Source organism: Myxocyprinus asiaticus, chromosome 39 (genome assembly GCF_019703515.2).
Source record: "Myxocyprinus asiaticus isolate MX2 ecotype Aquarium Trade chromosome 39, UBuf_Myxa_2, whole genome shotgun sequence".
NCBI lineage: Eukaryota > Metazoa > Chordata > Actinopteri > Cypriniformes > Catostomidae > Myxocyprinus > Myxocyprinus asiaticus.
The window spans coordinates 13,327,419-13,345,386 of record NC_059382.1 but is presented as its reverse complement, the minus strand read 5'-3'; the positions used below and the strand labels follow the sequence as shown (position 1 = coordinate 13,345,386).

The following is a 17,968-nucleotide window of genomic DNA, read 5'->3' as shown; positions in this document are numbered from 1 at the left end:
CTTTTATTCATCATTTTACACAATGTTTTGTCAGTCTATCTTTGAACATCACTTTAGATTTGAATTGTTTTTGAATTCCCACTTGGTAATGTTGCAATTAAATACCCTATTTGCACACTGCCCAGTTTTCCATGAGGCAGCCGGTAACTGAGGTAAATCTAGATAATTCACCATGTTTGACTCATTTCAGTTGTTGTAGAAGGTCAACTTCAGCATGATCAATTTCACTCATATTTTCGAAACTTTAACTTTAGTTCATTAATTTATCTGTCTTCCGCTCATGAATGTCCTATGACGCGCGTGATCATGAGTGAATAATACACAAGGTGAATAAATGTTAAAACTATCATTACTTTCTCAAAGACTGTTTTAATTTTAGGGACAAACCTTAAGGCATTTTCTGCACTAATGTTCATAGAGTTCCAAATGAGCATGGCAAAGGTAGACGTCTAAAGTTATTTTGATAATATTACAGTTGTATGTCTCACAACAATATAACATACATTTAAATATATTGCCACCTGCTGTACCTATCAATTGTGTTGGGAAACAATTGGTGTCTTTTGTGTTTTACTTAAAGGATTAAATATGATTTTGTGATTATGATTAGTAGTAGGACTGTTATACTGCTTAATAATGTCACTTGTATGTATTTTTTCTATTTCAGAGAGACATCCAAGGCCTTATCCCTGTTTCATTTGCTTCATGCTTCAGAAGGTAATAGTTTTTAGACAATATTTTTTACATTGTTGAAACTTTTCAGCTGCATTTTTGTTTTGTTTTTGTTGATTGCCTTTGCAGTAAATCCACCCCGAAGAGGCTCAAATACAGAAGATAGTGGTATTCTTTTTGAGTACTGTATTGTAATGCCAAATATCTCAAAATAATGTTTGATATTGTCATGATTCACTGTTGTTTTGCCCTGTGTTTTGCCTCTGTCATCTGTCTCTAGTCTCTCTTGCACTACATTTCCCATAATTCACTGCCCTGATCACTATAAGCTGTTCCCTATTGTCTCACCTGTGTTTCATTTACCTCTTTTATCCCTGTGTATATATTTCCCTGATGTCTGTTTAACCTTTATCAGTTTCTCTCTAGTTCATGCTCTGGTTTGTATCCTATTTGTTTTTGCTTTCTGGTTCCCAGTCTTGCCCGTTCCAGCATTTCTCTGCCCGTGCCCACGACCACAGAGATCATTCCCAAGGCTCCACGCCATGTCACCCCCACGCCCGAGTCTGCTCCACGCCATGTCACCGCCACGCCCGAGTCTGCTCCACGCCATGTCACCGCCACGCCCGAGTCTGCTCCACGCCATGTCACCGCCACGCCCGAGTCTGCTCCACGCCATGTCACCGCCACGCCCGAGTCTTCTCCACGCCATGTCACCGCCACGCCGGAGTCTTCTCCACGCCATGTCACCGCCACGCCCGAGTCTTCTCCACGCCATGTCACAGCCACGCCCGAGTCTGCTCCACGCCATGTCACAGCCACGCCCGAGTCTGCTCCACGCCATGTCACAGCCACGCCCGAGTCTGCTCCACGCCATGTCACAGCCACGCCCGAGTCTGCTCCACGCCATGTCACAGCCACGCCCGAGTCTGCTCCACGCCATGTCACAGCCACGCCCGAGTCTGCTCCACGCCATGTCACAGCCACGCCAGAGTCTGCTCCACGCCATGTCACAGCCACGCCTGAGTCTGCTCCACGCCATGTCATAGCCAAGCTGCCCACGACTACTTGCTCCACACCTGCCACGGCCACCAAGCCAATGCCCACGCCTGCCATGGCCACTGAGCCTGAAGCCTCGTCCATCCCAGAGCCAGCGCTGCCAGCCTCGTCCGTCCCAGAGCCAGCGTACACGTCCGCCCGGAAGCGGAGGAGAAGAAGGCTTCTGCTCCCAAGTCTCTGCCCGTGCCCACGACCACAGAGGTCGTTCCCGAGTCTCCGCCCGTGCCCACGACCACAGAGGTCATTCCCGAGTCTCTGCCCATGCCCACGACCACATGTCATTATTCACTGTTGTTTAGCCCTATGTTTTGCCTCTGTCGTTTGTCTCTAGTTTCCCTTGCACTACATTTCCCATAATTCACTGCCCTGATCACTACCAGCTGTTCCCTATTGTTCTCACGTGTGTTTTATTTACCTCTTTTATCCCTGTGTATATATTGTCCTGATGTCTGTTTTACCTTTGTCAGTTGTTGTGTTTCTCTCCAGTTCGTGCTCCGGTTTGTATTCTGTTTGTTTATGTTACGTATATACTGTAGGATGAAGTTAAAATAGAATAACCTGTTATTTCTTTATAATTCTAGAATTTACATTCATAAGACTTGATTTTATTATGGAATGACCCACTGTTGAAATGCAGTTTCACTGTGATTGACGCCTTCTATTTTACCTTAAGGAAGGAACTCCTCAATAGAGCCACAGCACATCACTGAATGGTAAAGGCTTTCTCATTATTGATCACAATTTTCCACCTTTGCAAGCTTACATGATGCAGACCAAAAAAAAATAAATAAATGTCAGTGGAAATGTTGCCTGTACACTTACTGATGCACATTAATTTATCTGGGAAAAAGTACTTGTAAAATATTTTGTAAGCCTGCTGATCATTAACCCTTAAAAGGGTAAGAACATAAAAATATCTCATAATATAATTTATGAAAACAAATTAATTTATTGCTATTTTCTAACATATTAAATTTCTTCAACATACTACTTTTATTGACAATTTTGCAACATGTAGCCTGTTTGTCATTAATTAACATGTAAAAGGTAGGAACATTTGGCATGAGGTCAGTGGTAAAACATCTCACTGCTGTACATTTCTCATCTACTAATTATGGTCTTTCACTGTAGAATTTATCCATTGAGCATCAGCATGAAAACAGTTGAAAACATCGTCACACAGACAGTTCAGTAAAACACTGTTCCATTTTATACTCCGTAATAATGCCAGTTTCAAAACACGTGAAGCACTCACAAAAGCCAATGCTGCATAGAAATGAACAAACTCTCAAAATGTCTAATGAACTTTCAGCACATGTACACACACCTGTTAGCACAATAATTCTATTGTTTATGTAATTCATTGCGCTCCGTTTCTGGGCGTCTATCACAGCCGGACCGTAACGGTGGATAATATATGTAATCCCCGCTGTTGACTTCTTGCCAATAAAGTGAAAAGAGCACACAAACTAATTAATCAAAGCTTTTTTTCAAACAGATGTTTCTAATGCCTCCTACACATTACACGACTTTCAAAGACGTTTGATTTGTGGTACCGTTCATATTACACAACTGTCTGTCTTGTCATGGAAGTCGTAGGGTTTTCAAATAACACGAGGAATCGGCGACAGGGGTGAACACATTACAAAACATTTCACTATTGACAAATCCCCGACGACTCTGCCTGGACTCCAAATTACATTTCACAACAGAGTACACGCGAGAAGTGATACGAGATAAGAAAACAAATGCATGATCATATGTTATGCATTTCAGAATATAATGTGTATGTTTGCCTTTACATAATGTGTAAAGTCATCATATATTTTATTGGTTACAATGAAAAAGTACCTCCTACTGAAAAATCTGCCTATTTGCTTACCTGACTGTCCAAGAGAATTGGCAATTTCTCTCCAACACTTCTCTTTCTCCACCCAGTTGTGGTACAGTTCAGAGGAAACATCAAATAGGCACTGGTGCTGCTGCCAATGTTCCACAAATTTTTCCTCCATTTCTTCAGTCCAATGAGATTTTCTTGATACCGCAGCCATGCTAGTTGATGTTCTGTTGCAGGTACATCAGGACTTCTCCCACTGAAACTTCCCGTGCCCCGTTTCTTGCTCTCTCATTGGCTGTAGGTCAATTGTATTCAGTCAAAACACATTTCACATTGCGCGATTTGGAATCGCAGACAGGTCCAGATATTTAACATGCTAGATATCTCGCTGACATCGGCGACGCGTCGGCGCTTCTCTCAGATCGCCTCTTTGATAATTCATACATTGCGTTTGTCGCTCACGAGAGTGAGCTCTGATTTGCCTATGATTTCGGGCTTTTGTCGGCAATCTCCACAAAACTGTCGGCGAGTGAAAATCGGGCCTAAAATCGTGTAGTGTAAACTCGGCATAAGTCAATCCATCTGTTGGCAGCTGATGGAAGAAGCAGCACCTGGGACTGGAGCGCTTTGCTTTGAAAGTGGTTTCTGATCATAACATTGCTGTTTTAAACTAAACTTTAGTTTCGCTTGATTAATAGAATAACCATTAACTGCACACATGGTCTGGGAAATTTATAAGACATCTCGCAACATTTAAAAAGCAAGAATCTAACCGCATGACACGCAAGCAAGTTGTGACAGGTGTTGTGCCGAAATCGGTGACCTAGAGAAATTTGTGACTAGAGGTCGCTGTTCATTAAATGTTCGCACGAGAATGCGCCTGACGCTCGTGCACATCATCGCGAGCGTGCCTGGAGGAGAGTGTGTTGACGTGCTTGCAAAGAAAGCTGACTCGCTGAGTGAATGGTGAAAAACAGATTCCTTTTCGCATTTAATATGGTTATTTGACGAGTGCTGTTGCATTCTCTAATATCATGATTTATTTTTTTCGGTTTGTTTTACCATTCTGAATGTTATTTATTAATCAAAATCATTAATAATGATAATTATTCATTTTAATTATTTGTAGTTTTAACATATAGTGTGTGTGTGTGTGTGTGTGTGTGTGTAAGTAATATATTATCTGTATTATTTATTATTAATAATAATACAAATATTTTCACAAAATTCACTCTGTCTAATCTCCTCTGTGTCATATTTCAGAAAGCATTTTGGTCTGATGTGAGCAGTTGCAGACATACAGCAGGGTTACCAAATCCGACAGGGCAGTATTAGAGGTTACCGAAATTCGTTACCCCTCTCTCACACAAAATTGATTTATTGTTACCCAAATTCACTCTGGTGATGCCTGGACTGCTCTATTTTTTATTTTTTTCCTGGAAACCGCATTGTTCTGATGTGAACTGCCATAGAGATACAGCAGGGTCACCAAATCTGACAAGGCAGTATTAGAGGTTACCAAAATCTGTTACCCCTCTCTGTTTCACACAGAATGTATTAAATGATACTCAGATTCACTGTGGTGATGTCTAATCTCCTCTGTGTCATATTCCAGAAAGCACAGTTGCAGACATACAGCAGGGTCACCAAATCTGACAGGGCAGTATTAGAGGTTACCGAAATTTGTTACCCCTCTCTATTCCACACAAAATGGATTTAATATTACCCAAATTCACTCTGGGGATGCCTGGACTTCTCTATTTTGTTTCCTGGAAACCGCATTGTTCTGATGTGAACTGCCATAGAGATACAGCAGGGTCACCAAATCTGACAAGGCAGTAACATATTTGTAACATACAGTATTCACTATTAGTAGTAGAGCTCTTTTTTAATGTGACCATTCATTTCAATTACTTGAATAAGGAGCTCAATGGCAGACTGACATGTGTTTTCGCAAAAAATAAAAATAAATAAATCAATAAATATTAAAGGTTCTTAAAGTGAGATGACTCTGTGTAAGGTGTTTTAAAGGGTTTGTGAAGTTTATTCACAAATGGAAAAAACATTTAGTTAACTATATATAGTATAACAAATGAAGTCTATATACTACTTGTATGCTGTGTGAAGTACATTGTCAGTCCCACCACAAAGTCTTGAACAGAATAAATAAAATGTTGACACAGGACAAATAAATTTAAAGGCATGCTGGACAAAGAAATTATTGTCAGTCCCAACAGTCTTGGTGGAACCACCTGCTACAATTTTCACACTGAATCTGTGAGAAAAAACAAAACAAAAAACCCCAAGAATGAAAAGCACAAGACACACATAAAAATGCTTCACCTAGCAATGTTATACAAGTCCATATTCTGTCATGGCTACTTCTATTATGTTGTGTCTGTATAGTTCACAAAACAGCATCAACTGAATATATAACCTATTTGTTTTGGAGTTCTGAGTAATACTAAACAAAGTGATTTAAACATTTTCAAATGATTGCTGTTCTAATTGTAAATAAGCACTGTAGAGAGGGCCAGTGTATACTGTATGCATTACTGGGGCTCCTTGATGAAACAAGCACAAGCACAAATTTCAGCGTTCAACTTTCTTAAAACCATTCTTCAGTTACTGCATTGAAGTGAATGTGACAATTTATGTAAGAATGGTTTTACAAACAATTTACACTGAAATTTGCTCTGCTCATTCTCATCTATTGACTCACTAAGGATGCTCCTTACCCAGTTGATGGTGGAGCGACGGGTCTGGAGCGACACCTTCTTCTGAGGCTTTTGTTGCCATCTTTCATGCCACAGTAGTGGCACAGGTCAGACAGATCATCTAGATGAAATACAGACGTAGAAAGGCCAGACCAAGATTTAACATCATATGTAAATTTCAGTGGTTACATACAGTTGTGCTCAAAGGTTTGCATACCCTGGCAGAAATTGTGAAATATTGGCATTGATTTTGAAAATATGACTGATCATGCAAAAAAAAAAAAAAAAATTAACTGTCTTTTATTTAAGGATAGTGATCATAAGAAGCCATTTATTATCACATAGTTGTTTGGCTCCTTTTTAAATCATAATGATAACAGAAATCACCCAAATGGCCCTGATCAAAAGTTTACACACCCTTGAATGTTTGGCCTTGTTACAGACACACAAGGTGACACACACAGGTTTAAATGGCAATTAAAAGTTAATTTCCCACACCTGTGGCTTTTAAATTTGCAATTAGTGTCTGTGTATAAATTGTCAATGTGTTTGTTAGCTCTCACGTGGATGCACTGAGCAGGCTAGATACTGAGCCATGGGGAGCAGAAAAGAAATGCCAAAAGACCTGCGTAACAAGGTAATGGAACTTTATAAAGATGGAAAAGGATATAAAAAGATATCCAAAGCCTTGAAAATGCCAGTCAGTACTATTCAATCACTTATTAAGAAGTGGAAAATTCAGGGATCTCTTGATACCAAGCCATGGTCAGGTAGACCAAGAAAGATTTCAGCCACAACTGCCAGAAGAATTGTTCAGGATACAAAGAAAAAGATGGTGTGGTTGTTTCAAGGAGCACAATACAACGATACTTGAACAAAAATGAGCTGCATGGTCGAGTTGCCAAAAAGAAGCCTTTACTGCACCAATGCCACAAAAATACCCGGTTACAATATGCCCAACAACACCTTGACACGCCTCGCAGCTTCTGGCACACTGTAATTTGGAGTGACGAGACCAAAATAGAGCTTTATGGTCACAACCATAAGCGCTATGTTTGGAGAGGGGTCAACAAGGCCTATAGTGAAAAGAATACCATCCCCACTGTGAAGCATGGTGGTGGCTCACTGATGTTTTGTGGGATGTGTGAGCTCTAAAGGCACAGGGAATCTTGTGAAAATTGATGGCAAGATGAATGCAGCATGTTATCAGAAAATACCGCGAGACAATTTGCATTCTTCTGCACGAAAGCTGCGCATGGGATGCTCTTGGACTTTTCAGCACAACAATGACCCTAAGCACAAGGATAAGTTGACCCTCCAGTGGTTACAGCAGAAAAAGTTGAAGGTTCTGGAGTGGCCATCACAGTCTCCTGACCTCAATGTCATCGAGCCACTCTGGGGAGATCTCAAACGTGCGGTTCATGCAAGATGACCAAAGACTTTGCATGACCTGGAGGCATTTTGCCAAGACGAATGGGCAGCTATACCACCTGTAAGAATTTGGGGCCTCATAGACAACTATTACAAAAGACTGCACGCTGTATTAGGAACTAAGGGTATGCAGACTTTTGAACAGGGGTCATTTTTTGTTTTCTTTGTTGCCATGTTTTGTTTTATGATTGTGCCATTCTGTTATAACCTACAGTTGAATATGAATCCCATAAGAAATAAAAGAAATGTGTTTTGCCTGCTCACTCATGTTTTCTTTAAAAAAAAATGGTACATATATTACCAATTCTCCAAGGGTATGCAAACTTTTGAGCACAGCATAAAGGTTGAAAAGTTTAATATAAAACACAAACAAATGTAAACACTGGTGCTTGTTTATCATAGATACTAAATAGCAAAACCTTGTAAACAAATGTATAAAAAACTAAAGAATAAAACGTGTCTTTTCAAGGAGAGTGAGTGCTATCTCCTTTCTGTATTTCTCCAGGTCATTGGTACAAGATGGGAAGTGAATGCTCTCAGCTGTCTTTTCATTAAGGACATTTTCAGCAAACTAAATGAAAAGACAAAAACAGTAAGTTAAAAATAGCAAGCTATATTAAATTTAACAGTTTAACAATAATAATTTAAATTATTATGACAAAGAACATAATATTGATATGAACTAATTACATTAAACATATATTATTAACAGCAAAAAAGAAAAACAATTTCCAAAGTCTAAACATGAATTCTAGTTTTTAAACACGCATCATAAGTGCAACACTTTTGTATTGCTTTCAATACAGTTCAACATTAAATTTGTGTTTTGGTGATTAAATCTGTCTTGTGCCAAAGGCAGGCATTTGCCATTTCACATACAATAATACATACTTTCAGAACAAATACACCACGCAACGTTACATCTGCTTGCACTGGGTGAGGAAGCATCTCAGAGGTCCACCTTCAGACTACACAGCCTCGGCTCCGCATAAATGCTCTTTTAAAAAAATAATTCAATTACTCCACTTCATTACGGTCAACCCAATCATTGTCAGGAAAATAATCAAGTATCTACATACTAAGTATCAAGTAAAATATCAAGATATCCAGATACCACAATGTACCTTGTGGACTCCAGGCATCTTGTGAGTATGAAAGCTGTTGCTTTCAAAGGATCCAGCAGCACGGTCCTCTGCTGTTTTGGGTAGATTATCTAAAATTTTGAAACCCCAAACATACCCAAAGAACATGTGGTTACACACAACAAAGGCTGCTGCTATAAAACATATTGCTATATCAGTTTTTATGTCTTACCAGTGTTGGTTATCATTAACAACATCCAAAATTATCTCAGAATTTTCAGGATCATGCTATAACTGTCATGTTTATGTGTTTTGTTCTTGTTTTCAAGTTTAGTTCCTGTTCCTGTTCCTGTTCCTGTCATGTCATGTCATGTCATGTGATTTCCTGTTCCCTCATGTGATCTTGTCATGTGTTTCCCCTGTTCATGTGTCTTGTTTTCATTGGTTCACTGTTTGATTACTTTGTTATTAGTCTTGTCTTTTCATTGGTTAAAGTTAATTTAGTCTTGTTATCTTGTTTTTAGTTTAGTCTTGTGATTGGTTGTCTTGTTTACCTGTTACCCATGTCCTTGTATTTAAGCCCTCATGTTTGTCATTGTTTGTTGTCTTGTCTTGTCTTTGGACTTCCCACTGTTCCAGATTCAAGTAATTTCAAATGAAACAGGAAAAAGGGCCTTTTCCTGATGGAGCATGTTGTACTTCTCACCAGTAACAATTCATAGGCATTGACAACCTTGAAATAAAAATGGAATAAAAAATAAATAAAAGACCTGTAAAGGAAAAACAAAAAATGGTGTCAAAGATGACCTTCACAGAACAGTTCTTACCTCACTCTCCAATTCTTGGTCTGGGCCTGTCTTTCTAATGTCCCAATAAAATATTTTATAGGGACCAATCCGAGACAGTAGTACATGTACATGCTTCCTAGCCCAAGCATCACTTATGTCTGCATAGAATAATGACTGATATTTGTTTTGCATTTTTTTTACCAAGATAATATTTTTTTCCTGTTTCACAGGAGAAGCGATTTATCTACAGGAGTCTGCAGTTGTGTGTAAGTGTGTTTATTTCATTGTTTTACTTTGTTGTAGAGTGGTATTCATTGCTAGACTTGTGCTGCTTGTTTACTGGCTTGAACTCGCATCGCTTAAACATGTATTGGTGTGTGTGCTATATTATTTTGACTTGTCCCAGGGTGTTCACTGCTAGATTTAGAGTTGTTTGTCCAGTGTGTGTAAAACCATCATTATTTTTAGTGTCTATAAACAGTGCTTCACTTGTTTTACAGTATTATTTATTGCTAAAATGTAGCATAATTTATTTACAGTGTACTGAAGTCGCATTTGTTCCCACGCTGTTCACCTCGCTCGACCCGTAGTTTCGGTTGCCCACGTGACTAGCTTTGTGCTAAGTAGCATTAAGGCGTGTCCTCCTTTTTTCACTGTACGGCTCGTTAGCATCGTGTATATATTTGACGTGAATGCTGAAGCGGTAGCAGCAGCGGAAGTGGTAGCCCTCATGTAATGCCCTCTATGTGTGAAGACCTACTTGTGTAAAGACCAGTGAGTCTACCTGTGACAAGGCGCCACTCACCATAGCACTTAAGTATCTTTTAATTTGATCTCTTTTCTTATTTTCCTTGTTCATACTAACGTCTACTTCACGAGTAACATATGCCTTCAAGCACATCCCTGTTATCTGTTACAGACTGTTTACACGATATAGATGCAAGACAAAACGCAACCCACACAACCTACGGCCACTTTGCACTTCAGCACCTGCTCCACTCTCTTTCTCAGTGGGACTCTGGAACTGCTAGTCAGCTATGAACAAAGCTGACTTCATTCCAGCCTTTGCAACACAGTCCACCCTTAGCATCCAGGCACTGACAGAAACATGGATATGTCCAGAGGATACAGCAACACCTGCTGCTCTCTCCAACAACTTCTCCTTCTCTCACACCCCTCGACACTCCGGTAGGGGTGGGGGAACAGGTTTGCTTATTCATAACATCTGGACTTTTTCACCACACACTTCTCTATGTAACAATACTACTTTTGAATTCCATGCTATTGCTACAATGCAACCCACAAAAATACATGTTGTTGTCATTTATCACCTTCCAGGTCAGCTGGCAAACTTTCTTGAGGAGTTGGATGTCCTGCTGTCCTCCTTCCCAGAGGATGATAAGCCACTTGTGGTTCTTGGTGATTTCAACATACACCAAGACAAGCCCCAGGCCACTGAACTGAATGCTCTTCTGGCCTCATTTGACTTGGAAAGACTAAGCACCACAGCAACTCATAGATCGGGCAAAGATCCCATCTACATTAAAACAGACTCCACCTTTGGTTTCCTTTCGCCGTAACCTCCGTTCTCTTTCACCATCTCGCCTTTTCACTGCTGTCTCTACCTCTTTTCCCACACAAAATGTATGTTCCACCCTTGATGTAAACACTGCCAAAGACACACTAAGTTCTACTTTAGTAACCTATCTAGACAACATCTGTCCTCTCTCCTCAAGGCCAGCGTGTACTACACCACCCAGCCCCTGGCTCTCTGACGCCCTTTGTGAACATCGGACTGACCTCAGGGCAGCTGAGAGGAGATGGCGGAAATCTAAAGATCCACCTGATCTAGGTAAGTATCAGTCTCTGCTTGCAACTTTTTCAGATAACATTAAATCTGCAAAAACTTCCTACTACCAGAACAAGGTCAACAGCACCACAGACACTCGCAGCTTGTTTAGAACATTCAACACACTTCTCTGTCCTCCCCCTCCGCCTGACACATCACTGACTAGATCCACAGATTTGCCATCTATTTTTGTGATTGTAAAAGGACCAAGAAAATCAGGGTCCAGTTTGCCCCCTTTTCATTGCTGTGCACGGATATTCTTCCTCCAGACAAAATCGCCGGTGTGATATTTCTTGCCCATCTTCTTTTCCATTCTTTCTTTTGCTTTCTGTCTTGAGGCCTGATTGCACTGCTATAAAACTTTCAAAAGTTCTTCATGTTTCTATATGCCAGAGAACACCTCCTCTTCTCCAATGACGACTTCAATGCTATTTTCAATCTACACAGTCACCATAAGAAATTACATATCAAGAAACACTTCATTCAAAAATTCAGAAATTGACAGAGATAATAAAATAGCTTGCATCATTTTCTCAAACCTGGTAGTGTTCAGGGATCTCAGATGGATAGCGTGCCTCTTTGCCAAACATCAGGTAGAATGGAGAGTGTTTGGTGGTTATTTGTTTTTTGTCCCGAGGCCGAACATCACAGCATCCAAGTACTGATTCCATGTGTTAGGTTTACTGTTAACCAGTTTTCCCAGGGCCTTGATTTTTCAGACATCAGGTTGCAAGAAAGCCATAAAAATAATTTTCAAATTGGGTGTAAATCATTTATTGTTAAAACAACTTATTTTGTCTTTGTTTCCTACAACATCAATAATAATAATAATAATACATTTCACCTCTGCACGGTTCACATACCAGGCCATTGGTTTGTGGGTGATAAGGGGCACACAGGCTCCTCTTGATGCCCAGTATTCTGCACACATCACTGTTGATCTGAAAATAGATAGACAATTGAGAGTTGCTCTGGAATCATAATTTTAGAATAAAATTCATATTTTAACATGTATTATGGTATGTAAACAATGAGTTCAAGAAAACTACTTATGATTAAAGGTGAAGATAGTAATTTCTGTGCCAGCAGTATCTCCAAACTGAATTACAATAATAACCAGATTACAGGTACATTATCTGAAGAAAAGTCGAGTGGTGCTTGCCTGTGGCAACAGCTTGCTGCCTCAAATGTCTAAGAATGAATGAATGAATTAATTAATGTTACATTTATATAGCGCTTTTCTGACACTAAACTCAAAGCGCTTTACACAGTGAACAAGGGGAATCTCCTCAACCACCACCAGTGTGCAGCATCCACCTGGATGATGCGATGGCAGCCATAGTGCGCCAGAATGCTCAACACACACTAGCTATTGGTGGAGAGTAGAGTGATAGAGCCAATTAATGGATAGGGATTATTAGGAGGCTATGACTGATAAGGGCCAAGAGGGGGGAATTTGCCCAGGACACTTCTCGAAAAGAGTAGGGGTGTAACCCCGGTGTCCTGAGCAAATTAAAAATCCTGGGATTTTCAATGACCACAGACTGTCAGGACCTCGGTTTAACGTCTCATCCAAAGGATGGTGCCTTTTTACAGTATAGTGTCCCCATCACTATACTGGAGCATTAGGACCACAGGGTGAGCACCCCCTGCTGGACTCCCTAATACCTCTTCCTCTATGGCATTCAGATCTGCAGATATGATCACTCTGGTCACTTTTCAATGTAAGTCTATGGGATTTTTTAGCCCAGAAGGCGTGAATTGTACGCTCGATTGCTCATGTCCATAGCACAAACAGTGCAGGATGATTTAGATGTAAAAGTTTAGAAGAAGATGTATGTGAGACAATAATAGTGATGCAGACACCACTGAAGGCTGTTCCCCTATTCTGTCATTGATTGTACAAACTTATATTCCCTCCCCAAAATCATGCCATTGGTTAAGCCAGAAGTTGACATTTCAGAATGGTTGATCAAACAGCTACTGTATGTGCAATTTTTGGAGAATCGGGCAAAGAATGGCTTACTTACAGTTGTATCTGCACATTAAAGAATTACACACTTCACCTTTAACTTTGACATTTAGCAAAATAAATTTTTAACGCAAACTTACTAGATTTCAATTCAATTAATTAATTAAAAGTAATTTTGTAATCTAGGTACATATGGAATTCACAAATTCCTTTCCTTGATCAGTGAGGATTCTTTTTGGTGCCTCGAACTGATAAAAGAACTTTACTATACAGTTGGTAACCTCACTGGCTGACTTGGACTTCAGGGGATAGGCCTGAGGCCACTTTGTGAAGTAATCAATGAGGACACAGATATATTGATATCCTTCCTCTGTCATTGTCAGCTTCCCAATGAGATCCATTCCAAGGAGCTCAAAGGGGGCAGTGACCTGATAAATTATATAAGAAAACATTAAGCATAAACAGAGCAAACAATGTTTATTAACCATGATTGCACTTGTTGAAAAAACCTAAGTAAAAAAAAAAAAAAGAAAAGCTCAAATATTTTTCCATTTTCTCCATAAAGTGTCATCCTATTCAATGAGGGGAAAATTTGTACTGCAGATAATCATAGGGAAAAGAATAACAAACTGAGTTGATGCTCTTCATGATTGAAATGGCTGATTCACAGCTGTATGTAAACCAAATATAATCCGGATATTTGCAGGTTCAGTTCCACATTATCACTTTTTGACAACACCCTGCACAGATGAGACCATTTAACACTTCAAGAATAGTGAATAAAATCAAACTTTTCATCACATTTTCTTTGAACGTTCGGTTTTCATCATCGATTTATCTTTTACATTTATTCATTTGGCAGACGCTTTTATCCAAAGTGACTTACAAAAGAGGAAAACATAAGCGAATCATCTTAAGGAGACAGTTGTATGAAAAGTGCCATGTTACAAAGTTTCACTAACATCAGAATAGTAGCATTCAAAACAGATTAAAGTGCAAGAAGAGAACATCTTTTGTTGCCTGAGATGTGCATACACACTGACAACATTTCTGTAACAACTGCGGTGATAATTTTTTACATCTGTAGATTTGACCGCACTCCAAACAACTAAGCAATTTTATATAAATATTTGATTGAAAAATATTTGATTGAACTGTGTAGAGAGCGCTCTGGTATTTCAGACAGCGAGGCCATTTTATAAAAAATCAGTTGGACCAAGATGACTGGTGGGTCAGATTTGGGCTACGGGCTGCCAGTTGACTAGCCCTGGTATACACTCTCAGAAAAAAGCTACCATTGGTGGTATCCTTCTTTTGGATACAGACTTTGAGACAAATAGGTATTTTTTTTTTTTTTACCCAGATGAACAAAACATATAAATGTACCTTTAAAGGTACACATTAGGGTACACAATTCCATATTCTATTGTATTTTAAGGAAAATACAATCACCTGAGCTGCATTACAACGTCTATGTATATGGAAAACAAGTACTTGGAGACTACCTTCTTTATTCACAGACAGTGTTGCACAGATTTTAGACTCACACCCACATTTAATTTTTCCAATAAAGATCTAGCTTCACAATAATTTATCCATCATTGAAAGTGGAAAACAAAGGACTATACCCTGTAAACCTGAGTTAAAAAGTGTGGTAATAAAATAAGATGATAGGACTTCCTATCTCTGGGGGACGTATACTGTACATGTGGTTTAATATTCATGAGTGCAAATTTATGTCTGCATGTTTAAATAACACAGAGCCTCCAGCAGAAAGCGTGAACTTGCCACGCATCTGCCACTAACCAGGGTCCTTCCACTTGTTTTATCATTTTGTTTACTTCTGAATAATTCATAAAGTTGAAAAGCTGTGGGCAGTAACAGGGATGCAAAGGATAGCCAACAATCGTCTGTCTACTGAAGATGATATTGAAAAGGGCTTTTCCATAGAATTATATTACGTATTCAGCTGCCATTACAGGAAAGTACTCTCTGTATGACTTAGTGTTATTTTTTTTTTCTTCTTCTTTTGGCTCTAAATTTCAGCCAGGGCCGTATTCACCATAGGCATTGAAGACTTTAAATGTATTTATTTTTCCCCGTTGTGAAGTCATGGAGCCAAAAACAAGTCACTTGCCAAGAAATAACAAATGTATTTACTCTTTTTTTTTTTTTTTTAGTTATTAGACATAGGAGAGAGAGCAAAATTTCATTTGTAGAGTGGTATGAAGTTAGTCTTCCCGTCTTTCTCTGAAGATGCTAACTCGTACAGGGCATATTTAAGTACATCCGTATAAAAAAAAAAAAAAAAAAAAAATCCTTCCATTGTTTAAAATGAGCACATTTTACTTCCCCATCCCTCCTAATTTGAATCACATGTCTCTGAAAAGTCCTTCTCGTATGTCCAAACAATACAGATGTAGGCAACTTATATAAGACTTGCATAAAGGATTTATAAAGTTTGACTTGCACTAGGCATACATATTAGACATAATATAAAAGCATAAGTGTAATAATGTAATAGTAATGATCAATAATGCTACTTGTAGCAAGGACTCCGAGGCAGGAGTGTTAAGATCCATATGCAGTTTTAATAACAGTATAAATAGTAAAACAAAATTAACAAAACAGAGAAAAAAGGCAGGCAGTGGTTCAGTACACAGGCAGACAGTCCAGAAAGGCTAACCAAGTAAATCCGATGGGCAGAAGGGTAATCCAGTAAACAGGCAATAAATCCACAAAACTCACAAGCAGGCTGGGAAATACGAGAAACAGGCAGGAGTCAAAACACAGGGAAAACAGGATGGGTAAATAACGCTCAGAAATGTTGTCAAGGCAAACAAGACTTTGCACTGAATGCGAGAAAACAGGGAACTTAATGATGGCGATCTCTGGCGGCGTACAAGAGAGATAGCAGGCGCTGCAGGTATAACAGAGCCCCCAACCCTGCGAAGGCTCCTGACGTGAGGAGGTTGTCTACATGGGGGTCTATCTCAACCTCTGGGAGAGGGACGATTAGGAAAATTGTGGTGGAATTCAGCGATAAAAGCAGGATCTAGAATGTCCTCTGAGTTCCTCAGGGCCATAGCCCTCCCAGTCCAACAAGTATTGAAGCATCCGACCCTGGCGCCGAGAGTCCGGGAGCTTGTGTATCCGAAAGGCTTCCTCTCCGTCAATGAGGAATGGAAGGGGTCTCTGGGGGTCTTGAGGGTCCTCCTCTCTCGGAGGCACCGCGGGTTTGAGCAGAGAAACATGAAAGGTAGGGGAAATGCGGTAATTAGCAGGGAGCTGAATTTAAATGATACTGGATTGATTTGACGAAGAATCTTGAAAGGACCCACATACTTGGGACTTAGTTTCTTGCACAGGAGTCACATACAAAGATCTAGGGTAGATAGCCAAACCCATTGTTCAGGAGCATAGTTAGGGCCAGGGCGCCGATGGAGATTGGCCTGTTCACTCTGTCGGCGAATGGCATGCTGTAAGTGGATGTGAGCTTGATCCCAGATAGCCTCGCTGCATCCAGTCATTGACTGCAGGTACACTGGATGGCTCCCCGGACCAGGGAAAGAGTGGGGGTTGAAAACCTAGGATACATTTGAATGGCGTGGTTCCGGAAGCTGGTTTGAATAGTGAGTTCTGAGCATATTCTGCCCAGGGCAGGAAACGGCTCCAGTCATGCTGGTTGACTTGAAAGTAGGCCCGGAGTAATTTACCAAGGTCCTGATTTAGACGTTCGGCTTGACCATTGGATTGAGGATGGTAACCAGAGGTTAGACTCACATTGACATTGAGTAGTTTGAAGAATGCAGACCAGACTCAGGATGTGAATTGGGGACCACGGTCAGAGACAATGTCTTCGGGTAGGCCATAAAAGCAGAAGACGTACTGAAACAGGTTCTCAGCACATTCCATTGACGAGGGGAGCTTGGGTAGAGGGATGAATCTACAGGCCTTAGAGAAAACCTTGAGTTGGGTAGATCCGTGACAAAATCTACAGCGATATGGGACCAAGGACGTTGAGGGGCAGGTAGAGGCTGAAGGAGACCAGACGGGAGCTGTCGAATAGATTTAGAGGTAGCACACACATTGCAGTTCTTTACATAGTCAGCGACCTCAGTCGCTAGGTTCTCCCACCAAAACCGGTTTTGCACTAACCTGCAAGTAGCTTGAGCACCAGGATGTCCCGAGCAGGCTGAGTCATGAACCCACTGTAGAACTCTGTTGCGTAAGGAGCTGGGAACAAAGATCTTATCTGGAGGGCAGTCAGCGGGAGTGGGTTCTTGGTTCTGAGCTTGGGTGATGTCTGCCATTATGTCCCATTGTACGGGAGTGACAATGAGAGTGGGTGGAATAATGGAAGTCACAGGGTTGTTGCCAGTAGTGGACCCGTGAATGCGGGACAAGGCGTCAGCTTTGGTGTTCTTGGAGCCAGGTCAAAAGGTGATGGTGAAATCGAACCTGGAGAAGAAGAGACCATTGAGCTTGACAAGGATTTAAGTGTTTAGCAGATTGAATGTACTCTAGGTTACGATGATCTGTGATCACCATAAAAGGATGACGA

General features: G+C 40.3%; 1 protein-coding gene across 1 annotated transcript in view; it reads left to right on the top strand.

Moving 5' to 3' along the window:
- The first annotated feature begins 432 nt into the window (after positions 1-432).
- Positions 433-17,968, top strand: part of LOC127429660 (mucin-7-like) — a 38,551-nt gene continuing 21,015 nt past the window's right edge. The window contains exons 1-7 of the mRNA XM_051678772.1: positions 433-441; positions 668-717; positions 1,147-2,441; positions 8,219-8,305; positions 9,814-9,849; positions 10,503-10,789; positions 10,922-11,435. Coding sequence (XP_051534732.1) covers positions 433-441; positions 668-717; positions 1,147-2,059 — 972 coding nt within the window. The 3' untranslated portion in view covers positions 2,060-2,441; positions 8,219-8,305; positions 9,814-9,849; positions 10,503-10,789; positions 10,922-11,435. The remainder of the gene's footprint in view (positions 442-667; positions 718-1,146; positions 2,442-8,218; positions 8,306-9,813; positions 9,850-10,502; positions 10,790-10,921; positions 11,436-17,968) is intronic.